At 45.9% G+C, this 25,763-nt stretch overlaps 1 protein-coding gene across 16 annotated transcripts in view; it reads left to right on the forward strand.

The window, feature by feature from the left end:
• The window catches only part of KLC1 (kinesin light chain 1), a 469,931-nt gene that overhangs the window by 357,570 nt on the left and 86,598 nt on the right, over positions 1 to 25,763 (forward strand). For 10 of the 16 annotated variants that reach the window (XM_069638166.1, XM_069638167.1, XM_069638163.1 and 7 more), the window contains one exon: positions 13,905 to 14,025. In XM_069638166.1, coding sequence (XP_069494267.1) covers positions 13,905 to 14,025 — 121 coding nt within the window. The remainder of the gene's footprint in view (positions 1 to 13,904; positions 14,026 to 25,763) is intronic. The other 6 variants (XM_069638172.1, XM_069638170.1, XM_069638175.1 and 3 more) reach the window with 1 other exon arrangement.

Genomic DNA, 25,763 nt, shown 5'->3' on the forward strand with positions numbered 1-25,763 from the left:
CAGATCTTTATAAACCGTTCTTTGTGGAGCCGGACACTTCAAATTTAGCTATGGGGGGCGATGCTTTCACAAAGACATGAAACTACAGGTCAGTTACACCCAGTAGCATTCTTTTCTAGAAAATGTTCTGTGGCGGAAGTGAATTATACAATTTCAGATCGTGAGCTGCTAGCTATCAAGTCCGCTTTTGAAGAATGGAGACATTTTCTTAAAGGGGCAAGATACACGGTAACAGTACTTGCTGATCATCGAAATGTATCGTTTTTAAAATCTGCAAAAACATTGTCTCCACGACAACTTCGTTGGTCCTTATTCTTTGCGGACTATGATTTCGTAGTGACTTTCAAATCCAGAAGTTGTAATAAAAAATCAGATACCTTATCCCGTCAATTTCCTGGAAGTGAGGCGAGAGAAGTTCAGGAGCCAAAACCTCTTATTGCTCCCGAACGTTTTTTGTTAGCCAGAGTTATTAAAGGCATGGATGTATTGAACGAAGTTCGCCAGTCTATGTCCTTGCAGAAGATGGAGGAGTGGGTGAAACTGGATCCAGCAAGGAGCTTAAAGGACGGTCTACCATTTTTTGATAACAAGCTGTATTTGCCTACTGAAGAGTTAAGAGAAGAGGTTTTGAGCAACTGTCATGAATCCATCTTATCAGGACATCCTGGTTTTAGGAAAACACTAGAATTAGTTCAACGGAACTTTTGGTGGCAAAGAATTTGTCAAGACACGTTGAACTTTGTCAAGACGTGTGCAGTTTGTGCCCAGGCAAAAAGTCAAGTTGGGAAGCCGCCTGGTTTATTGGAGCCATTACCTGTTCCTCCTCGTCCTTGGCACACGATTTCTATGGATTTCATCGTTGATCTTCCCCTTGATAAGGGTTGTTCAACTATTTTGGTTGTGATGGATCTTCTTACTAAAGAAAAAGAGAAATAAGTGGGCACCACAAGATAAATGCTATTTGGCGTCTTTTGTCCAAAGAATCAAAACACTTACAGGAGCAGGCTGTGATGGGTCTGGAGTCACCCTGACCCGAAAACAAATGAGGCAATAGACTAGATGAGAAACCTAGTCACACAACCGCTCTCCGTTTGTACCCAGTCTGGGTAATTTTGTTTGAAAAAACAGTTCTAAATGGTGTAGGAATTGTTCATAAAAAATAAGTTCCAAGACTTTGTTTGTGTAATGTATATATTTCTTTATGAAAAAAATCAAAAGAAAAATCACTAATCAAATCTTAGTGAGGACGCAGCTGACATATTTCATTATGCAAGTAGACTTAAGATGCCAATGCATTTCGGAGTGTAAACTCCTTCATCAGGGCAAGTCTTGCTTAAAGAATGGAGTCAGGCGCGGTGAAAAAGTAAAAAACAATATCTGACGTATGTTTCCACAAAGAAAACGATCGGGTGCTGGAGGGGATCCAGTATACGATCTGTAAAAGCGAAACCAACTTTAGTGGGTGCGGTTAAAGGAGGTAAGTAAACGGAGTAGAATGAGCCACAAGAAGCTCGGTTACCTGGGTTCACAAAATGGTGTCGGCGGTGAACGCAGCGAGCAGTAGTGCATCGCTGACTGAAACCGTTGTTAGGGAAACGGTGAATGAAATAGACACGTGACCGCAACACGCTGGCTGAACCCGCGCAATGCGGCATGCAATTCAAGAGGCAGCAAACTGCCGTTAGGGACATCAATGATACAAAAAAAGAAATTAAGGAGGCAGTGGGGGCTAAACCATGAATACTAAGAAGAAAAAATGTAAAAATTATGCATGACATAGACATAGAAAAAATACTATTATCATATCCAAGAGAAAGCCACAGTATAAACCAAACATAACCTGTGTATGAGAAATGTAATCAAAATTCATCATATTAACAAAGTGTTGCACAAAACTGTAACTCTTTGAGATAAAAGGAAAATCAAAGCATTCCTAAAAAGTGTTCTTGCGAACACTAAAAAATACCTAAGATGTCTAAACTGATAGATGTATACAATAACATGATGAACATTAAGAAAAGCATAAAAAATGTATAGATCGATCTGCGAGTGGTGGTGCCGGGTGGCCCCACCTTGGGTCCCAGTCGGATGACCAGGAATAGCAGACTGGTTGTGATAAACCATAATGTACCTCATTAGCAAAATAGAGCAAGCAGGTGGAACACTAATAATAACCATGTGTGTCTACGCTTGTTGACATGTGTAACAAGCACTCAGGGCAACGTGGGCAAACATGCAACAGGACTGTAAACGGTGGTACGGAGAAGTACCACCCTGGGACCCAGTTATGTGACCAGGAAAAGCAGACTTGATGTGATGAACCATGTTAACGGTGGTACGGAGAAGTACCACCCTGGGACACAGTTATGTGACCAGGAAAAGCAAACTTGATGTGATGAACCATGTTATACCTTATTAAGAGAGTGAGAAGATACATCAACATAAAAACCTGTGCATGCCAATGATAACAAATATACTGCAAGTTGAAACATTAAATATAGCAATGATAGTTAATCTCATCGTTGAGACCATTGGGATACAGACTCCCAAGTTTATCGATCCAAAATGTTTCTCTTTGGTTAAGGCGAAGACTCAAATCCTCATGTAGATTAACCTTGGTCAGTACTTCCAAAATCAAGAACCTGATTTGTGTCAAACTATGCCGTTTCTCATTCCAGTGTCTGGCCACTGCTGAATTTGGATTCGAATTCCGGATGCACGAGCGATGCTCATTCCATCGTACTTTAGCAGCTCTCGTGGATTGGCCAACATAGTATTTCCCGCATGGGCACTTAATTCCATATATTATGTTCACACTATCACAAGTACCGAAACACTTCAGAGGGATCTTGTTGCCTGTACTGGGATGGTACACAATGTTTCCTTTGATCACCATATTACAGTTAGCACAATGTAGGCAGGGGTATGTGCCTGTCCGCTGGGTGCTAGGTTCTTTTAAAGGAGGTCTAGTACGGACAAGTTCGTCACGAAGATTCCTACTTCTCTGATAGGCAAATACTGGTATTTGGTCAAATAGTTTCTGAACTCTCACATCGTCCTTAAAAATGCCCCAATGTTTCTTAATGGAATTCTTGATTTTATTGCTTTGAATGGAATATTTTGAGACATAAACCAGTGTTTTGAGTTCCCGTTTGGATTTAATGACATTGGTCAACAAGGTCTCACGATTTAAAGCATTCACTTTCTCAGATGCTAAATCTACTTCTGCTTGCTTGTAACCACGTGCCAGGAATTTGTCCTTCATTTCGATTTGTTGGGCTAGACATTCTTCTGGGTCACTCACAATCTTTTTCACTCTCAAGAGTTGACTGTATGGGAGATTTCTCAAGAGACTGGGCTGATGGAAGCTGAGACGGTGTAACAAATTGTTACGGTCGGTAGTTTTGCGGAATAGAGTAGTACTGTAGCCGCTGTTTTACTTGTGAGTGACCCAGAAGAATGTCTAGCCCAACAAATCGAAATGAAGGACAAATTCCTGGCACGTGGTTACAAGCAAGCAGAAGTAGATTTAGCATCTGAGAAAGTGAATGCTTTAAATCGTGAGACCTTGTTGACCAATGTCATTAAATCCAAACGGGAACTCAAAACACTGGTTTATGTCTCAAAATATTCCATTCAAAGCAATAAAATCAAGAATTCCATTAAGAAACATTGGGGCATTTTTAAGGACGATGTGAGAGTTCAGAAACTATTTGACCAAATACCAGTATTTGCCTATCAGAGAAGTAGGAATCTTCGTGACGAACTTGTCCGTACTAGACCTCCTTTAAAAGAACCTAGCACCCAGCGGACAGGCACATACCCCTGCCTACATTGTGCTAACTGTAATATGGTGATCAAAGGAAACATTGTGTACCATCCCAGTACAGGCAACAAGATCCCTCTGAAGTGTTTCGGTACTTGTGATAGTGTGAACATAATATATGGAATTAAGTGCCCATGCGGGAAATACTATGTTATGATATGATAAGGTATTTGTAACGCGCCTATACACAAGTGTTTCAAGTGTTTTATGTTGGCCAATCCACGAGAGCTGCTAAAGTACGATGGAATGAGCATCGCTCGTGCATCCGGAATTCGAATCCAAATTCAGCAGTGGCCAGACACTGGAATGAGAAACGGCATAGTTTGACACAAATCAGGTTCTTGATTTTGGAAGTACTGACCAAGGTTAATCTACATGAGGATTTGAGTCTTCGCCTTAACCAAAGAGAAACATTTTGGATCGATAAACTTGGGAGTCTGTATCCCAATGGTCTCAACGATGAGATTAACTATCATTGCTATATTTAATGTTTCAACTTGCAGTATATTTGTTATCATTGGCATGCACAGGTTTTTATGTTGATGTATCTTCTCACTCTCTTAATAAGGTATAACATGGTTCATCACATCAAGTTTGCTTTTCCTGGTCACATAACTGTGTCCCAGGGTGGTACTTCTCCGTACCACCGTTAACATGGTTCATCACATCAAGTCTGCTTTTCCTGGTCACATAACTGGGTCCCAGGGTGGTACTTCTCCGTACCACTGTTTACAGTCCTGTTGCATGTTTGCCCACGTTGCACTGAGTGCTTGTTATACATGTCAACAAGCGTAGACACACATGGTTATTATTAGTGTTCCACCTGCTTGCTCTATTTTGCTAATGAGGTACATTATGGTTTATCACAACCAGTCTGCTATTCCTGGTCATCCGACTGGGACCCAAGGTGGGGCCACCCGGCACCACCACTCGCAGATCGATCTATACATTTTTTATGCTTTTCTTAATGTTCATCATGTTATTGTATACATCTATCAGTTTAGACATCTTAGGTATTTTTTAGTGTTCGCAAGAACACTTTTTAGGAATGCTTTGATTTTCCTTTTATCTCAAGGAGTTACAGTTTTGTGCAACACTTTGTTAATATGATGAATTTTAATTACATTTCTCATACACAGGTTATGTTTGGTTTATAATGTGGCTTTCTCTTGGATATGATAATAGTATTTTTTCTATGTCTATGTCATGCATAATTTTTACATTTTTTCTTCTTAGTATTCATGGTTTAGCCCCCACTGCCTCCTTAATTTCTTTTTTTGTATCATTGATGTCCCTAACGGCAGTTTGCTGCCTCTTGAATTGCATGCCGCATTGCGCGGGTTCAGCCAGCGTGTTGCGGTCACGTCTATTTCATTCACCGTTTCCCTAACAACGGTTTCAGTCAGCGATGCACTACTGCTCGCTGCGTTCACCGCCGACACCATTTTGTGAACCCAGGTAACCGAGCTTCTTGTGGCTCATTCTACTCCGTTTACTTACCTCCTTAAACCGCACCCACTAAAGTTGGTTTCGCTTTTACAGATCGTATACTGGATCCCCTCCAGCACCCGATCGTTTTCTTTGTGGAAACATACGTCAGATATTGTTTTTTACTTTTTCACCGCGCCTGACTCCATTCTTTAAGCAAGACTTGCCCTGATGAAGGAGTTTACACTCCGAAATGCATTGGCATCTTAAGTCTACTTGCATAATGAAATATGTCAGCTGCGTCCTCACTAAGATTTGATTAGTGATTTTTCTTTTGATTTTTTTCATAAAGAAATATATACATTACACAAACAAAGTCTTGGAACTTATTTTTTATGAACAATTCCTACACCATTTAGAACTGTTTTTTCAAACAAAATTACCCAGACTGGGTACAAACAGAGAGCGGTTGTGTGACTAGGTTTCTCATCTAGTCTATTGCCTCATCTTCTTACTAAAGAAGCACATTTTTTACCGATGGAGGGAGAGGTTACTGCGGAAAAACTGGCTCATAGTTTCTTGCAAGGAGTGGTTAGACTGCATGGGCTTCCTGGTCAAGTTATCTCTGACAGGGTGTCTCAATTTATCTCAAAATCTTGGAGGGCCTTCTATAAAAAACTTGGAGTGGAGGTTAGTTTAACATCTGGGTATCATCCTAAGACTAATGGACAAGTTGAGAGAGTTAATCAGGAATTAGAGACATTTTTAAGGTGTTTTTTACAAGCCGGTGAGGAATGAGTGGATTTGGTATGGTTGGCTGAATTCTCTTAAAACAATTGTGGTAAGGATGCTACTTCTATGTCTCCTTTCTATTTGGGTCGTGGGTTTCATCCTCGTTTTTTGGGTTTTGAGGTGTTGGAGGATTCTGGGAATCCTGGAGTGGAAGAACGTTTGCTGATAATGAAAAATAATTTGGATAGAGCAAAAAAGGTGCTGGGGGAAGGCAAGTTGAAATATAAAAAGTTTGCAGATTTGAGAAGAAAAGCTGGTCCTAAATACAAGATAGGAGACTTAGTGTGGCTTCTACCCGGTATTTAAAAATTAAGGCGAAAAATAAATTCAGTCCTCGATTTGTAGGTCCTTTTGAGATAGAGAAAATCATTAATCCTGTGGCAGTTCGTTTGAAGTTACCTAAGCAGTTGAAAGTACATCCCACTTTTCATGTTAGTCTCTTAAAACCAGTTAATCCAGGGACCAGATTTAGAACCCCTCCTCCTCCTGTGATTTTGGAGGATTCATCTGAAGAGTTTGTGGTGAAACAGATTTTAGATTCCAGGAAAGTGAGGGGAAAGTTGAAATATTTAATTGATTGGGAGAGATATGGACCTGAAGAACGTACTTGGGAAGATTCATCTGATGTTCATGCTCCTAAGTTAGTTGCTAAGCTTCATGCTAAAAATCCACATAAAATAGGCCCAGGGACTGGGCATTAGGAGGGGGTACTGTCAGGTCTCCTCCTTTATTATTACTGTCAGGTTTATTTTATTATTATATTAACCCTAGTTTGGTCTGTGTGGGTAGGAAGTTTTCTATTGTGGTTGGTTTGGCCTTAACTTCTTAATACAGAATCCTGATTCTAGCCCAAGGCAAGACAGAGTTTCTAAATAACCGCTCTGATTGGCTAGAGAGCACAGCAGGACAACAATGAACATTCTAAACTGTCACTCTCTGCCTTTCATCATCATAGCCCCAGCTGAGAGGTCGTGTGTAGTAGCTGCTCCTGCTGAAGACTTGGGCCTTGTTGATTTAAACTTTCTGGCCCTAGCAGTCGAGCGGCTACTCTTCTGGGGTTTCAGGAGAAGAACCTAGTTTGTCAGGAAAATGATTTAGAGACTGGAAATCCTGAAGTTCATTGAAAATTCATTCAAGAGATAAGTGACTTTCATTTGGATTTTGAAACTATTGTTTTCAAGTGAGGAAACGTAAAATTTGTGCTTTGAATTGTAACTCTGAACTGTTTATTAGAGTGCGGGAACTTTGGCGTTAGTTTTTAACGTGAGTGCGAGATTTGACTTGTGAACGCTTCGTTCGTAACACGTGTGACGTGTCTACTTTAGGCGCGCGGTTAGTCTCCTGCGCGTGCATAACCTCCTCTACTGCTACGAGTTTTCTTCAGCGCGTGCGCGTGTCAGAGATTGCTACAGAATATCCAGCGCGTGAGTTCTTCAGCGCGCGGGACCTACAGTACATGTGTTTTCTGGCGCGTGTGTTTTCGAGCGCGTGTGTTCTTAGCGCAAATGTTCCAAGCGCGGGTATTCTTCAGCACGAGGGATTTTCAGCGCGTGTGTTCTTTGGCTCGCGGGATCTTCAGCGCATGTGTTTTCCCAGCGTGTGTGCTTTTTAAGCACGTGTGTGCTTCAGCGCGGGTGTTTTTTCCAGCGTGTGTGTTTTCTAGCGTGGACGTTTCAGCGCTTGTGGATTTCAGCGCGTGGATTCTTCATAGCGTGTGTTCTTCAGCGCGGGTGATCTTCAGCACGTGTGTTTATTGTGTGCACGTTCTTCAAGAATCCACGTACTCGGTCACAGTGGGAACTTGTTTTGAACTCAAAAGGAAATAAGGAAGAACAGAATTCATTAAAGACAAACTTTACTGGAACTATATTCAGTTTAAAAAGACAAAGGTCAAGGCTTTCCAGGTTTGCTAAAAAAAAGGAAGTTGCTGCTGATTTCAAGAGACTCAAGTAAAGAGGTAGAAAGATTTTCAGCAACTTCAGCAGTCTTCTCTAAGAAATTTTAGGAGAAGAACCAGGTATGATTCTTTACACTTAAGTTGTGGATTGAAAGTCTTTTACATCACGTGGTTAAGTAAGTAATGTGAGGATGTGTGTCTGTTTATGTATTCACTGCAGGTTCAGCATCGGCTAGTCCTGAAGCCATCAACCTGGTGTTTTATGTTATCCACTTCCCCCTTTCCCTTAGGGGTGTAGTTAACAGAGCTGAGTTTTATTTAGCTCTGAGAATTACATTTCAGGGGGATTGTTGGGGGTTCAGCAGCTTCCGCGGACACAGGAGTCCTCTCAGCCTGACATTATCGCCGTCACCCACTGATCGTGGTATTTTTGTATCCTATCACTATATAGTGGAAGGTGCTGGCAAATATGAGCTAACAGTGTTATTCCCCCCATGACGATATTCCTCCCTTCACTTGTATGTGCGCTTGCACCTGAACCTCCCTTCTAATCACACCCTCCAACCACCTGTCCCCTTGTATAGATCAACAATATGTCAAGCGTTTCTCAATTATTGGCAGTTATTGTGTATCAATATGCAATGTTACCTTTGTACCTATTGCATTTCTAACTTCAATAGTTCACTTTAGCATGTATGACCTCTTACCAACAAATCACTTACAATATTCCGACATATGTGACACAAAATGGACAAAAAGCAAAAACATATAACACATAACATGCACATGCACTACCTGCGCGTTTTTATTTCCCCTTTGTTCCCGTTACTGAACACTTTTTCCCTTTCCCCGTTTTACCTACTCTTCTCATTCACTCCCCACCCCTTACACCCTTTTACTCTTTTGCAAGAATTCTTGCTTACACGGAAAAAGAATATTCTAAATAACTACTCCGAATCTACTCAATATACGAGACCCCTACTATTTTCTCTTTATCTTCACTTATTTATCTGCACTGGACGAGACAATGCTACGCGGCGCCGCCTTCTACCCCATTCTGGCTAGGATACCTCTTTTCTTCTTCTTCTCACGACAGATCAGAAAAAGCCTCAGCATCACTCACACAGCCCCTACTCTTGGCTATAACCCACTATCACTTATTCTCTTGTTCCCTTATTTCCCCCCTTACCTTTCCTTGGACCTTTGCAATCGGCACTCACGTGTTCAGTCAGGTAATCCGAGGGTCAAAGTTCACGGTCTGACCCCAGTCAGGTCCGCACCCCAACCAAGCCGTGGCCCGCCTCAGCGAGCAGCTCTTCAGTCGGGTATTCATCAACCGGGAACCCTTGACCCTTTCTTGTAGTGCGCACAGGCTGGTCGGCCGCAGAGGCGATGGTTTTGCTGGGGGGCGTCCCGGATCTCACCGCACAGTGCGGGCCTCGAGGCACCTTTCCAAATCACGTTGCAGGGGGTCACCAAATGTTTGTGCCCTCCCCGTCTTACACGTGCAAAAGAATAAAACAGACACACCCCGGACGGGGAATAAGGCAAAGAGAGCAGGCTGCGAGAGTTCAAGTCAAGGTTTATCTAATGAATGGCATTCAAAAGATCTCTGAGAGCGCTCTGACACAAGTTATCATTACATTTTATAGGGTAAATGACGCAACTAACATAGGATACTACGTTGGTCACGGATTGGTCAGTCCACACGAGGTCTCAGGTGTGGGTGGCATCTCTTCCTCCGGGTTGGTTGCTTGGGTGGTGCAGGATTGACGTCAGTCATCTGTGCTCCACATGGGTGAAGGTCAGGTCGCTGGGAGGCAGGGTGGTCACTATCTAAGCTAACATAATATATTCTCAAAAATGCATGCACTAAATAACAATTGTTCAAAGTCTTTCAGTAGTTTATCATGTCTCTATAAAAGTCACACATATATCTATACTATCAATAACATTGGATTATACAGGTCTTAGGTTAAGGGTCTTGACCACTATAATACACTGGTTGAAGTTAAGGTCTGCACTCATAAGAATCTCTGGTGTGTGGCATTTGTTAGTGGTAGGCAACGATATACTGCTGCAGGGGTCTAATGTTAGTTGGGGATCTGCTAGGTGGGCATCATGGCGCGGTCAGTGGTCTGGCACATGAAAGGAATATCTTGCAGGGACACAGGGTCACGCTAGCAGTAAGTTTCCACTGGCGAGGGTGCGGGGGGGGCAAGGACACGTTTGCGGAGATGGACGAGCTATGTGCTTAGCTCATGCTGGTTCACATGCAGGACAGTGATCTCAGAGGAAGAGTGATGTGTTACATTTATTATGTGTTGCAAGCACCTCCGGCTTCAGCGTGAGAATGAAACCGCAGAGTTTTCCAGTCAGAGTGAGAACGAGGGTGGGGGCCATGTGCCCTGCGCGCCTGACCACGCTGCTGCGAGAAAGGGAGGAGAAGCGTTTTTGTACTATCGCAGTGAGGCCTAGTCACCAATATGGAGTCGAAAGGGGGGAACAAAAATGGATGCCCGTGTCCTGCTCAGTAGTCCCATCTATGCGAAAGTCAACCAAAGTTAACATCGCATAAGGGCAAGGGGCGAACCCACTACCGGAGGCACTTGGTCCGAGTTTTGTACTGAGAAGTAGAGGATGCGAGGGGCCCGATGGCCCCTTGCTCCCACACAGCGGTGAACTCTAAATGCCAGAAATTCACCAGCAGGTTCCACCAGCCAAGGACTATGGGGGGGGGACGTACTCCTTCCCGTAGTAAGACCTGTTCCTATGCGCGTTCCCTCCGCTGCCACTCCTGCTGCGAGTTATCAATCAACTCAAACAGTGCTGATGCAAAATGATACTCTTCACCCAGGCGTGGACGAGGCAGATTTGGTACCCCGACCTTCTCAGCCTATCAGTGTTGCTTCCGGTCACGCTGCCAGTGGTCGTGGATCTGCTCGCCAGAGAAGTAGGCGCAATCCTGCATCACGACTCAGGTTCGCTGAACCGGAGGGCTTGGCTCCTGCAGCCCTAGAGTTCGGAGGATATGAGTTGCTGGTGGACTGCAGGGAGGTCCTTGCCAAGGCCAGAGTGTTATCGACTCTTAAGTGCTACGGGCACAAGTGGAAGCATTTTGCTACGTGGTGACGGTTGCAGAAGATCAACCCTCTGAGGGTCACAGGCATGCAGATTCTTCCATACTTGTTGTCCCTGGCCCAAGGCAGGACTGACTGGCATACGCCTCTTTCAAGGTGCATCTGGCGGCTATCTCCCGCTACACCAGGTTTCCAGGACGCTCTTCTTTTTGGTCACACCGTTTTGTCAAGGAGTTCGTCAAAGGACTGATTCAATCTTTTCAGCCGTTGAAGGCTCCTGCCCCAGCGTGGGAACTCAACATGGTGCTGACGAGGCTCATGGGGGGGCCCCCCCTCCGAGCCTATGTATCAGGCCCCTCTCAAGTTCCTCTCAGGGAAGACGGCTTTCCTTGTGGCCATCACCTCTGCCAGGAGGGTTGGGTGAGATCCAGGCCCTATCCTGCAAACAGCCATATCTGACTTTTCACGACACAAGGGTGGTGCTGCGGACGCAGCCCTCCTTCATGCCAAAGGGTCTGGCGGAATTGCAGCTCAACAAGCCTTTGGTATGGCCTTTGTTCTTTCTGAATCCTTTGTCGCCGGCTGAAAGGCCTTTGCACTTGCTGGATGTGGCTCATGCACTGAAGTTCTACATGGCATGCACCAAGGGTTTCCGGAAGGCGTCTCAACTGTTTGTGAACTTTGGTCCTGTGATCCATGGGAAGGCCTTGTCCAAGGCTTCCATCTCGAGGTGGCTCTCCGGCTGTATCACACATCGTCATTGGTTGGCAAACCGACCGCTGCCCGGCCGTCCGAGAGCCCATTCCACCAGAGCGATTGTTGCGATAACAGCATTCCTGTCTGGTGTGCCCCTGCTGGACATCTGCAGGGCTGCTACGTGGAGGTCCTCGCACACCTTCACAAGATTCTACTGCGTCAACATGGATTTCAGAGAGCAGTCCAGGGTCGGCCAAGCAGTGCTACGCAACCTGTTCGCTTGAAGGTGAGCCTGTTTCCGGAGAGTAATAGTAATTGCTTCTGTTGAGCGTTGCCACCTTCCGTGATTGTGATATGTTGTACTACTATGTATTCTTTGTTCATGAGAATGTGAATCCATGCCAGACCCCGTGCTGGAGAAGGAACAAGTTACTTACCTGTAACTATTGTTCTCCGGCATGGGACTGGCCTGGATTCACATGCAAACCCTCCCTCCTACCTCCTACTCCTCTGCGGCTCTTATTGGTCATACTGCCACTTTACGTGCTTACCAAATCTGAAGATGGCTGCCAGAGGAGGGGCTTGGGGAGAGGGCAGTCATTGGCTGGGGCAGTAGGACCCAGAGTTCAGTGATTGGTTTAGAGGAGAAATACAGTTTGTAAGTGAAAGTGAAACAGTTTTTTCTTTAACTGAGGATTCCCGGCCTGACGACGGGGAATATTCATGAACATGTGAATCCATGCCAGAGACCAATAGTTACAGGTAGGTAACTTGTTACTTATTGTCTACTCTTTACTCACCTCTAAAAGTGTGTATGTATAGTGGCTGGTATCAGTGTATGGGGCTTGCATTTTAGGGTAAAGAGTTAGTAAGGCCTTAACAGTTACCTTTAGAGAGTCTGGTCTTTCTTTTGGGGTGACTACTGGGTATAATTGTACCTCCCTGCTAGCCTTCTTCCCTCTTAAGCTAAGCCTGACTGCTCTGCTGCAGTTACCTTTAGAGAGTCTGGTCTTTCTTTTGGTGTGACTACTGGGTATAATTGTACCTCCCTGCTAGCCTTCCTCCCTCCTAAACTAAGCCTGACTGCTCTGCTACAGTTACCTTTAGAGAGTCTGGTCTTTCTTTTGGGGTGACTACTGGGTATAATTGTACCTCCCTGCTAGCCTTCCTTCCTCCCTCCTAAGCTAAGCCTGACTGCTCTGCTGCAGTTACCTTTAGAGAGTCTGGTCTTTCTTTTGGGGTGACTACTGGGTATAATTGTACCTCCCTGCTAGCCTTCCTCCCTCCTAAACTAAGCCTGACTGCTCTGCTACAGTTACCTTTAGAGAGTCTGGTCTTTCTTTTGGGGTGACTACTGGGTATAATTGTACCTCCCTGCTAGCCTTCCTTCCTCCCTCCTAAACTAAGCCTGACTGCTCTGCTGCAGTTACCTTTAAAGAGTCTGGTCTTTCTTTTGGGGTGACTACTGGGTATAATTGTACCTCCCTGCTAGCCTTCCTCCCTCCTAAGCTAAGCCTGACTGCTCTGCTGCAGTTACCTTTAGAGAGTCTGGTCTTTCTTTTGGGGTGACTACTGGGTATAATTGTACCTCCCTGCTAGCCTTCCTCCCTCCTAAGCTAAGCCTGACTGCTCTGCTGCAGTTACCTTTAGAGAGTCTGGTCTTTCTTTTGGGGTGATGCACTGTTCTACTATTAGGTTAGATGATTACATTGCGCTCACCAGAGGGTTGTGTGAAGATCGCCCTAGCCTCTCCCGTGCATGTTTTCATGTGATTGGGCTTGTGCCCCTTGTGCCACAAAGGAACACTGCTGCACAGGCTTATTAAGCACTTAAGACACTGGCTCAGCTGTCGAGGTCTTTTTCATGAGGTCCGCTCTTACTCGCCTGATGACCTCATGGGTTTGCCAGGAGCACAAATGACTCCAACAGATGGAGTTCTCTTGCAGCAGCTTCCACACTCCTGGTACGCCCGTTTTAGCTTTTGTGGCGGTGAACAGTATTGTGTTCTGCAGCCTGCGGTATAGAATCGTGTAAGGAGAATGCACTACTAGTTTGGCTCATGGAACTACAGAATTGTTTTAAATATTAGTGTACAATAAACTTTGTGCCTTCAACAAAGCCTGTTTGAACAATGGCTAGCAAGTTGGTAAATATTTCATTAGTACAAATCAACATATCTTTGCAGTCCCACAGTGACAACTACACTGAAGAACCTTGGGGCACTTTACAGACGACAAGGCAAGTGTGAAGCTGCTGAAACACTGGAGGAGGCCGCAATGAGGTCTCGCAAGCAGGCAAGTTTGATGGTATTTTTATTTTCCTTCAATTTCACTTGGTAGTCCATGTTTTGAAAGTGTTTTTACTTTGTGTTGTACATTGATGTGTTGTCTGTTAATCTATATATTACGTCTGTAGAGGAACTGCACCTGTATACAAACACGCATTCCAGATGAAACTACAGTCTTACTTAGTAAAGGTTATACCAACTTTAGACCTGCTTGTCAAATATGTAAGCAAGCATTGTTCCCTCATGCACAGTGGATGGATACCCACACTGTTCTCTTCTACACATACTTATTTGAATTCCCCTGCTCTCCCAGAACATCCCACATTCTTGTGGCAATCTATTTGTTTCCTAAAATGCCCTCAACCATATAGCACCATAGGCACAATGATACAAGTTTTGACTTGGCAACATGTGCAAAAACAGCCCCTCCTCTCCTCGGCCTGTAGTATGCCCTGGGATGGGGTGTGAGGGGTCATTAATTGGACCAGCAGAAAGGTCAATCTGGAACAATACATAGCCCTGGAGACAGAGCAACAATCTAGAAAGCCGGGTTGTCAGTTTAATCGTAACAGGCTTGTCTGATAGAAGGAAAGGGAATGGAAAAGGGACAGGAAGTAGGGAGCGACAGACTGGCATAATGCACTGTCTTCCGGAAAGCTACATGATTTATAGAGGTGTGGTATGGCGTTGCAAAGAGAGAGCTGTTTGCTCTACTCGTCCCTCTCCTGAAAGGAGATTGAGGTTGCCAAGATTAACTTTTCCCAATTTACAGGTCTGAGGACCTGGCATGCACTGTGAGATTTTGAAGTTGTGTGGTAGTGTTGGTCATTCTTCGGTAGACACTGTAGAGAAAAGGAGTGGAGAGGTGCCCATCAGTTGATGTGGATGCTCTGTTGAAGATGCTGCGAGAGACACTGATAATTCAGCTACAAACACAAGGTAAGAAGCGTAACAGAGTCGCTACACAGTATTTAGTCCAACATAGGACGCCACGCTAGACAATGACCCTTGTCATGCAGGCTTTTCTATATCGGGCACCTGCATAATGATATGCACTTGCCCCCACAACAGTGCAATGTAGTTCTCCTGAAGTATTTGGGAACTTTAGTGATGAGAAGGTAGTGCTGCATCTATTAAATGACCAATAATTGACTTAACATTCTCTGAGTTTTTGGAATGTGCGCTACAACCAATTACACTTGCAACTCTTTTTTTTGAAAATGAGCGTCTCTCTGATTATGCTGCATTCCCTTTGTATAAGTCCAAGAAGGCCCCCACACTGAAAGGGAGAACTGCTGCAAAAGTAGTTTGTTTGTGTACAGCGGCAAAGATGAGCATTTTCTTGCCAAATGTCCAAGAAGTCCTCATTCCATCCCCTCTACCCTCCAAAACTCAGCAGGTGGAAGTCAGGACTGCCTTTCTAATTCCACAGGAGCTGCTGAATCCCACAGACTCCCTCCAAGCGTTATCATCTCAACACTCAAGTAACAGGACAGCTGTCTAATGTCAAGTAGCCTTGCCGGAGAAGTGTCGCCTGCCTTGGCTCTGTCTCAGTTGATTTATGTCTATTTCACTTCCTGGATAAGTGTGGCCTGTCTCGCCACTCCAATTTCATTTCCAGAGACGCCCTGCTCGCACTTTCTCTCTCTGACTCTGTGCCGGTGAGTTTCTTAGAACGGCTGCTGTGCTGATAAGCTTTTCAAAACTATTTACAAGGATTCAGCTTTTTCTCATATTTACACTTCAGCTTGACATGTAGACTTGTGCAGGGTCAGAAATGTGAGGCGGGCAGTTTTGTGAACATTTTTCAAAAGATGCCATTTTATTCATTCAAAAGGTTGGATAAACACCTACTATCACTACCCTGATGAGGATTTCCCTGCCTAAAATAAACTAAAGGAAACACTCTAACAAAAGGTTTCTGTCCCTCACATTTGTAATAATAATAATTTAGCATTCATATAGCGCTACAAACCCTCAGGTATCTGAGTGCTGCTTATTATTACCCACTGTGTGTGGTGCTCATTTATCGATGTCGGAAGGATGAAAGGCTGAGTTTGGCCCGGCCGGGATCGAACCTGCCTCAGCAGGCTCTGCACAGATGTCAAAGTGAGCGCTCTACTCAGACCGCCTACATACAACAAGTCAACAAGGCAATATATGGCAGTTCAAATATAACAGTTATATTCACAACCTGATAACTGTCTCTCCTTATAATCTGGGTGAATTCCCCTTCCCCAGATTGAAGCAGGATTCTATTCAACAGTTCTTAAAATTATCATTTTTAATGATTCTTCCTTTTGCACGGGGAACTGTAGACCTGTACCAGGGGAGGGGAAGTTACCGGACTGAGTGGCACCCCTCCAGTCAACAGGGATGTAAAGTTTACCAAGAGGTTTCCCCAAGTTGGAATTGGCACCTTCTGTACAAAGTCCGACAGGAGGGTCCACCGAGGAGCAGAACACTCGGTTTTGTTGGTCCGCCACAGATAAAAAGTTAGGGGTAGACTTGAGAACGGTCCCCGACAGGGCCACTCTAAGAGCCACATCCGGGTCCGAACAGTACGCTGATTGTGGTCCCATCTTCAACCTCCCCAGTGGGTTGAGTTTTTCCTGCAGCAGTGACGAGGTTTCAGCGACAGAGGGTGGAAAGCCATTGCTCTTCACTTGAATGCACCTGAGGTTCAAATTTAACCAATATCACACAAGGGAAAGGTCTGGATATTGGAACAAGGAAAAGGTGAAGTAATTAACCTGAAATGTTGCTTTCAAGCTTGTGAAGAACCTATAGAAACACTGAAACATCTAGTGCTATTTTGTCCTTACTTTAAAACACACCGAACCAATTTACTAATGAAATTTGCCAACATTCACTTTGAGGACTGTCTCGAAGCCCTGTGGGCTAGAATGATGAATGGAAACTATCGGCCGTTGATTTTTGCCCTAGTTTGGTTCTTGAAGCACATTGAAAGTGAATTGGAAAATCATGCACTGTAAATGAATTGGAAAACTATGAACTGTAATCAGGAACTGTATGTTTTGTCGGATTTCTTTCGCTTGAGTTTTATTACTAAATGTTTTATTCGTATTGAACTATGCGATTGTTTTATGTATGAGTTTAAATTTTAACTTTTGGAATAGTTTATATATTGATATGTGTTTTGTAAAGGTTCTTTTTTGAACCATGGACAAATAAAAAACAAAACAAAAAAAGGCATTGCTCTTCAGAACTCCTCTCCCCTCTGTCTGCACCCCCACTGTCATTATTCCCTGAGTGGGGTGAGCAGATGTATTTGTTGTTACCGGGTATAGGGTTGGCGGAGGGCATGCCTGCCGAAGTTCATCCCCTCCGTTGGGTACCCCTTGCAGTTGACACTCCAGTGCAATAGGTGAAACGCTAACCCACGTGTGTAATCCTGCCTCCACTCGACCCTGGGAGCTGGTTACTGAAGCCTTGCCTGCCGCTCTGTATGGCTTTTTAGGAGCAGAAAGTACGGGTACACCCCCCTAATGTCTGTATCCACACTAGTGGGCATGATGACATCATCTTCCGTTGGAAAAGGTGGAGCAGGGGGAATTTCTTGAAATGTAACCTTCTTTGCTGACTGAGTAAGATCAAACAAACTTTCTTCCAGCAGAGGGGTCAGCACCCGTATTAGATTCCTTCTGGTTACTGCTTTTTAGTCCTCTTCAGCCTTCCTTTCTCAGCCAAAACCAGCTCCTCTAAAGGTTTCTGTTCTACCACCATTTCGCTACCCAAAATACCGGCTCCACTTCACCTACCAGTTTCAGTGTTAGTAGGCTCGGAAGCTGGTATGGGGTCTTCCAGAGTTGACTCCTCGATGACAATCACTCCTTCATTGTCCCTAGGTATGGGAACGCTCGCAGGTTTATCCCGGATCGACGCCGGACCAAAGGACACTCTATACCCCAGGCAGGCTTCCAGATCTTCAACCTTTATACTTATGGAGTTCAACATTGTGGTATGACTTTTTTTCTTCCTCCCAGATGTTGTCGTAGAGACGCACAAAGGAACCTAACACCATATTAAGTGCAGACAGACTGTGTGAGGTTAGCTTAACCATGTCGTCTGCTTCTCTGTGTGTGTGGTCGATAGGGCCGTCATCTGTGTGCTCAGTAAATTCCAAAGGGATTGGGGAAACTGTGCCCCCTGCATCTTGAGCCATAAAGTCAGTCAGGTCCGTTGGAGTACCTGGACGCGAAGCGTCCCAGGTCTGCTGGATCACATTACTCTGAGCTTCAGTAGTGTCCACTCCAATGGCCACGTCCGCTCATATCTGTTAAGTTAACCCGGGAGCAATCTAAAATAGCCGCACACCTGGTGGGATTTACAGCTCGTATTCCTGTGCTAGAACCCAATGATTTGGGGAAGAAGTCTGTCATTTTTCTGCCCTGCTATAGGTCACAGTAAATGAGGCACCAAGCTGCTTGGTGCACTTTGAGAGATCTTTTTCCCTTTCTTCTTCGTTATAGGGCAATGAGCTTCCGGGGCTGTGGGGATATGGCGTTCCGTTAGTTCATCGGATGGTAATTCCTTCATTGGAGTGGCCTGACTCCCCACAGCAGATAGTAGATCAAGGTTAGCCTGAGGTTCCCTCGTCGTGCCCTGAAGCTGGACTAAACCACAGGTCACAAGAGGAATCCTCCGGGATGGACCAGCTTTTTGAGGGGTAGGCTGAGGCATATTGTCTGTATTGGACTGGCTCCTCAGGCCGGTACGAAAAGCCTCTATTTTAAGTGCAATGTTTGGTTATCGCACCATCTCTAACTTAAAAGGCAGAGTATTCGACCCCTCAGTTGACTGAGGGGGGGGTTAAGTAAGGCGGAAGAGGATGGAGGGCTGCCTTGTGCACAGCCTTTCCACCACAGAATAAACAAGTGTAAGCAGTGTCAAGAAGGAACAAAGCGGGTCGGATGCAGCCCCTACGAGAGCAAGCAAGTCACAACAGGCCTCAGTAAATGCAGGATTGAACTTGTGCGGCTGGCTAAGCAGGAGGGGGTGGAATACCTGTAGTACAGAACTTGTCCATCCACCGTGCCGCCGAAGGCCGCCAAAGACTCAGCGCCAACTCTGCGACGCTCCGTGTTATGTTTGGCTTTTTGAAGAGCTCCTCCTCTCTGACAGACTGGATCCAAGCCTGGGTATGGCGCCAAAGACTCACCGCCGATTCTGCTGATAAGGAAATCCTGTCTTGTAACAAAGTTCCAATTCAGTTCTTTTGGTTCCAACTTGACAACAAAAGTTCAGACTTGAATTCAAACAGTAGTTCAAAAATGTTCAACACTGGTTTTCTCGTTCCAAAGAGGTCAGAACAACTTCTTCTCATAAGCCAAGAATACTTCCATAGTTCATTAGGATCAACAAAAATGTTTTTGTCAGGATAATTCTGCAACAGTTCATAAAACACTTGTTTTAACAATGTTAGATAATTCTGCAGCAGTTCACACAACACTTGATTCCGCGATTTTAACTGATTCTGCCACTTCTTCAAGACTTTTTTTTTCTTCAATTTAAGTTTTATTGATTTTGACATTGATAATGAACTCACAGGCGGTTGTATACTATGCATCAACATTTACATCCAAAGAATACTTTGCGCCACCTTAACACTACATAACAACATTGACGCGTTTCATTCCAACGAAGGTGAATTGGAAACCCTACCCCTCTCCCGACCACCCTCCCGCCCAGCTCAAGAGTCTCCTTTGGTCGTGACAATGCTGTGGTAGACCGTGTTGGGCTGCATGGCGTTCATCTTTTGTGATCTTTGGATCATGGAGCTCTATTGACATTAGTGACTGGCATGGGTAATTGGCTGTGAGATAGAAAGTGTTCAGGTACTGATGGCTCAGAATGAGTCCTAAGTTCTTTGTTGTGTCGAGTCATTTGTATTCGGGTGCGTAATGTATTGCTCGACAAATTCACACCAGGCTTCTTCATGTCGTGCGGCCTTGTCATGGAGGATTGCCGTTATTTTCTCCATTGTATAAATGTTCTTGGCGATCTGTATCCAGTCCTTTTTATCTGGAAGGCGTGGAGATTTCCATTTTATAACTAAGCCTGCCCTCGCCGCGAGTAGGAGGGGAGACACAAGTCCTTTTATCCTAATCAGGTTGTCATCTTCCTCTTCAAGGCCAAAAAGAATCAGGAGGGGAGATAGTTCCCTCGATATGCCGTCAACCGGCTTAACCCATCCCAGGACCTCCTGCCAGTAGATGCGAACTTTAGGGCAATCCCACCACATGTGCCAGTAGTCGGCATCCATACCGCATTGTCGCCAGCATCTCGGGCTGGAGGTTTGGAACATTTTGGATAACCTGTGCGGGTCATATTGCCACCTGTGGAGTAATTGTATAGCGTGTAGTTTATATTGGGCTGCAATTGATATTTTGGATGGGGTTTCGCAAATTTTGTCCCATGCCTTCTGGTCGAAGTCTCTGCCAAAGTCTCTTTCCCATCTTCCCTTGAGACGGTGACTTGGGGTGTCATCTTTGGTGATTAGGGCTCTATAGATTCGCGCTATAAGGCCTTTGGAGGTGTTGGACGTGTCCAGGATCGTTTCAAAGGGCGTGAGTTCCCTTTGCGTGGTGGCTTTCCATTCCTTTCTGGATAGTACGCCTTTCAACCGTAGGTACAAGAAGATCGGTATCAGGTGAATTTGGAGGGCTTCCTCTAGGTCGGTGATCGGAATGAATTTCCCATTTCTCCACAGCTGGCCGACTCTTTCAAGGCCGGCATCAAACCAGGTTTGGTATCTAGCATGTTCTGGGATTTCTTCTCTGATTCCAGGGGACCAGAGATGGCTCAGAGGTGAAGGCCACATCGTAATTCCTGACATTGCTTTCCCTTTTTTCCATATGCTCCACATCGTTCCCAATATCGGGTGATTGCGTAGTCTTCTTGCGAGCTTCGGTCTGGGGACCCATAGCCATTCTGCTAGGGTTACATTAACTAGAATGTTATTATCTAACTGGATCCACTGCAGGTCCTTTCTGTCTCGGAGGTGTGGAATCAGGATTCTGAGTTGTGCAGCCTGATAGCATTCTATGTCGGGAAGGCCTACTCCACCTAGCTCCTTTGGTAATATTAAGATGTCGTAGGGAATCAGGGGGTTTCTTTCCGTTCCACAGAAATTCTAATACAGCCTTCTTGACTTGTCGGAAGAAGTATTCGGGGATCATGATGGGCAGGACCTGAAAAGGGTACAAAAATCGCAGGAGGCTCACCATTTTTATTGCGTTTAGGCGCCCCATCCAGGAGATTGTGAGTGGTTTCCATTTCCTGAGATCAGCCTTAAAGGCTTCAAAAAGTGAAGGATAGTTCGCCTCGTAAAGGCTATTGAGGTGTCGCGTTAGGTTGATCCCCAAGTACCTCATTGTTGGGCCTCCGATAATCAGTCCAAGGCGTTCAAGAGCTACATGATGTTCGGGGGATGGTTCGTGGAGTGGGAAGAGAGTGGATTTGGTTTTATTCATTTTGAAACCTGAAAGTGCGCCATATTCTTCTATCAAATGGATTGCCCGCGGGATTGAAGACGTTGGGTTTAGTACGTGAAGCATGATGTCATCTGCGTACAGGCCCAGTTTGTATTCCGTGCCATTTACCTGAATCCCCTCCACGGCAGAATCTGCCCGGAGTGTTATGGCTAGAGGCTCCAGGGATAGCGCGAAGAGTATCGCCGAGAGGGGACAGCCTTGTCTCGTACCCCTACTGAGGGGAAACCAGCGGGAAAATTGGGAGTTTACTGCTAACAATGCTATTGGGGCCGTATAATCAGCCTTGATTCCTCGACGGAGCATGGGGCCTAGGCCTATCTTCTTTAAAGTGGCTTCTAGGAAGTGCCATTCGACTCTATCTAACGCCTTCTCGGCATCGATCGAAAAAAACGCTGGTGTGTTCAATGAATTTTGGGCTCGTGAATCAGGTGGAGGGTCTTCCGGGTGGAATCTGCACCTTGTCTGCCTAAGATAAAACCCACTTGGTCGTTGTGAATTATTGCGGGCATGTGTGACTCCAGCCTTGCAGTGAGAATTCTAGTGTAGATTTTGGCATCGATGTTTAAAAGGGATATTGGACGGTAGGATGCGCACAACTTTGAGTCCTTACCCTCCTTGGGGATGACTGTTATTAAGGCTTCTGAGAAGGATTCGGGCGCGACGCCAGATTGCAGGATGTTGTTAAAGAGGTCAACCATGAATGGGAGAAGGGCATCTTTGAAGATCTTATAAAATCCCGCTGTGTAGCCATCGTTCCCGGGGGCTTTCCCTGTTGGGAGTCTTTTGATCGCTTCTTCAATTTCTTCCCCTGTGATGGGGGCTTCAAGGGTTTGTACGGTATCCGGCGGGAGGGCGGCATGGTTATTTTATCCATGTAATCAGTTATCGCTTCTGGATGCGGGGTAGCCTGCGATGTGTATAGTTTCTCGTAGAAGTCAGCAAAGGCTTCGGGGATATTGGGGGGGTGTGGGCCGGAGGGGTCTCCTTCATTATAGATTGTGGGTACCCACCGCTCCTGGCGTTGACTACGGAGTCTTGCGGCCAGTAAGGCAACTGCTTTGTCCCCATGTTCATAATGCTTCTGCTTCAGGCATTGGAGTTTGTGGGCGAGGGTACTCGTCTCCATCTGTCGTAATTCTTCCCTTTTGTCGTTGGCTTGGTTAATCTTTTGTGGTCTGTCTTGGTCTGCAGATTGTGCCATTAAGTCGAGTTGGGCAATTTCAGTTCGCAGCCTGGTTTCTATGAGTTGGCGCTCTCTTTTCTTCGCGGCTCCCTCTTTAATGAGTAGTCCTCTCCAGGTAGCCTTGCCAGCTTCCCATAATGTATTTGTAGAAACTTTGCCCGTGTTATTGAGCTCGAAGTATTGGGTGATATCTTGCTCGAGCTGCTCCCGGAAGATTGGGTCCTTAAAGAGGGTTTTGTTGCAGCGCCATTTGGAGCTCCTCCGTGGGAGAGCCATCCGATCAATGGTGACCATGTCGTGGTCTGACCACGTGACAGGAATTATGGTAGCTTCGGACATTGCCGCAGTAAGGTCTGAGGTAACGTATACATAATCTATTCTGGAGAATGTTGCATGCTGTGCTGAAAAAAAGGTAAAGCCTGTTCGATTGGGATTCATGTGTCTCCATGCATCGGTGAGATTGTAGGCATCCATCATGTCCGCAGCAGGCGGGCGTCGAGAGCCCGATGGGGGGCCGGGGAAGAATGGCCTGCTTGTCTGTCCTGGTTCAGGTCCATCCACGTGTTTAGGTCGCCCCCTAATATTACTTCTCCCTCAGCTTCGCTCATGACTTTGGGGATCATTTGCTGTAGGAATCTAGATTGTCCCGTGTTGGGCACGTACACTGATGCAAGGGTAATGACAGTGCCTTGTATCTTGCCCACACGACTAGTGCTCTACCACTCACATCATTCCACGACTTTAGGAGTTCAAATTGAATCATTTTGTTGACTAGAATGCCGACTCCTGCTTTTTTAGTGGGCCGGAGCCCCAGAATTCCATACCTAGTGGCGTGTAGGACCTTCCTCTCTTCTCCTTTGCTATATCGGGTTTCCTGTAAGAAGAGTATATCTAGTTTCGCCCTCTTAAATTCTCTGGATACCAGCGACCTTTTGGTGGGGGAATTAAGTCCTTTGACATTCAGCGCGCCGGTTTTGAGTGTGCCATGCCAGTCACTTGGTTCACTATGGTTGTGGATCAGTGCCATGTTCGTAGAAATCGTTCGACACGTCATGCTGCCCATTGCAGGAAGTTGCCACGGTGAAAGCAGTGTGGTAGCTGCTTTCAGTTAACGGAGGCTTAAGGATTAGGTGTGCCATTTCCCTCCCTACCCACCTGCAGGTATTAAACATCATACCCATAGTCCCCAGTTTCAGCTGTCCGCCCCTCATTTCTTTCATGGGGATTTGTGTCCTAGTTAGATGGCGTCCGAGTTGGACCAGGTGTATATAGCCAGTCTACTGTCAGACCACTAGTGAGGGTGGTAACCGCACGACCCCGACCACTACTATCGTCTGTATAACATTCTGAGCCCCCCCCCTTTTTCCATTCCGCTTTGTGTCCCAGTCTTAACAACATATTAACAAACAAAAATAGCTGCATCTGTGCACTAGTAAGTAAAATGATACGTGCAGTTTTTAGGGGCCATCTCCACTAGCTGCTCGTCTCTGCGTTCCGGATGGTATTCTCATCATGTGCCGGGACAAACCCGACCACTGTACCGATCTCCGGAGTGCAAGTAGCCACCAAGAAATGACGTGGAGGCGTATGACGCTGTAATTAGGAATCTGTATCTGCCATTTCATTTGCCACTGTCCGGTGTGTCGTTAGGTCGTCTGTACTTCCTAGATCCCTTGACCCTTTTTCTTCTCGGGCCCTGGGGTCCGCCTCTCGCTCTGTTTTGTAATGATTCCTCCTGCATTTCGTCACTTGGGTCAGTCTCAAGCAGGTCAGCGATACTTTCACGGATGTCCTCTTCCGAGCGGAGGATTACCTTCCTACTTCCGTGCTCGAACGTGAGGGAGAAAGGATACCCCCATCTGTATCTGGTCCCTTGTTCTTTTATCCATTTCGTTAGGGGGCGACAGAGGCGCCGCAAGGCCAGGGTAAGCGAGGATAGATCTTGAAAGATAGTTATCTGGGCTCCACCAAGGGTGAGAGCATCACAGGACCTAGCCTTCGCGAGTATCTTGGCTCTGTCTTGATATTTATGAAATCTGGCAAGGACGGATCTTGGGCCACCCGGAGGACCTCCAGCTCTATGTAATCTCTCTATTGTCGGTTCATCTATATTCTCGTCTGCAGCTAGGATTCTAATGATGTCGTGCACAGTTTGTTTGAGATCTTCCTCCGTCTCACCTTCACGTTCCGGAATGCCGAAGAACCGTAAATTATTTCTCCTTTCTCTGTTTTCTAAATCATCGATCTTCAGGCGAATTTCGTCTTCCCTCTTCTCTATATTGCGCATTCTGAGGTCTAGTTGTGTTTCTAGTGTATCTATTGAGGCTTGATTGTTTTCAACCCCCTCCAGTCTTTCTTCAATTTTGTCCACTCTCTGGGTCATCTTGTCCATTTTGCTACCAAGGTTCGCCCCCATGTTACGGATTTCCCTCAGGAGGGCAGTGATGTCTCCCTTCGTGGCTGCCGCTCCCATTTCCACTGAGTCCACTGACATTGTGGTGTTCGTGTCCGGTTCAACGTGGTGTGGGGTGTACGCGTACCTGGCCAACTTGGTTTGGGTTTTCATATGGTGCCTAAGTGCGAGGAGGCACATGCCCCAGGGGTGGGGGCCCTACCCTCTGCACTGGGTCGGTGTAGAGATCTCAGGGTGGGCAATGGGACACCGCCTCAGGAGTCCGGGGTGTTGGGAGCGTGTTGATGGGAGGAGGCAGACGCCCTGGAACCAGGGACCGTACCCTCCACTTGTCCTAGCTTCTTGCCCTGAACTCGCTGTACCTTCAGGGGGGGGTCTGGTGTGCGGACAGGCTCGGTGGTGGGCTCAAAGGCAGTTGCGGTGGACGGGTCCCGCGACGGGGAGCACAGGCTTTGGAGAGGCTCAAAGGGACACCCCTACAGGTATTCGGTCCGTGCTCGTGATGATCCGCCTGCGTGGCTCTTAGGGGTGTTGTTAACTGATTGTCACGCGGAGGAGGGCACACGCCCCACACGTGGGGGCCCAAACCTCTGCGTGGCCCTCTATCCAGGGGCCTGCTTCTCGCAGTTCGTGGGGTAGTACTC

Source organism: Ambystoma mexicanum, chromosome 14, assembly GCF_040938575.1.
Source record: "Ambystoma mexicanum isolate Mex_15411 chromosome 14, UKY_AmexF1_1, whole genome shotgun sequence".
Classification (NCBI taxonomy): Eukaryota; Metazoa; Chordata; class Amphibia; order Caudata; family Ambystomatidae; genus Ambystoma; species Ambystoma mexicanum.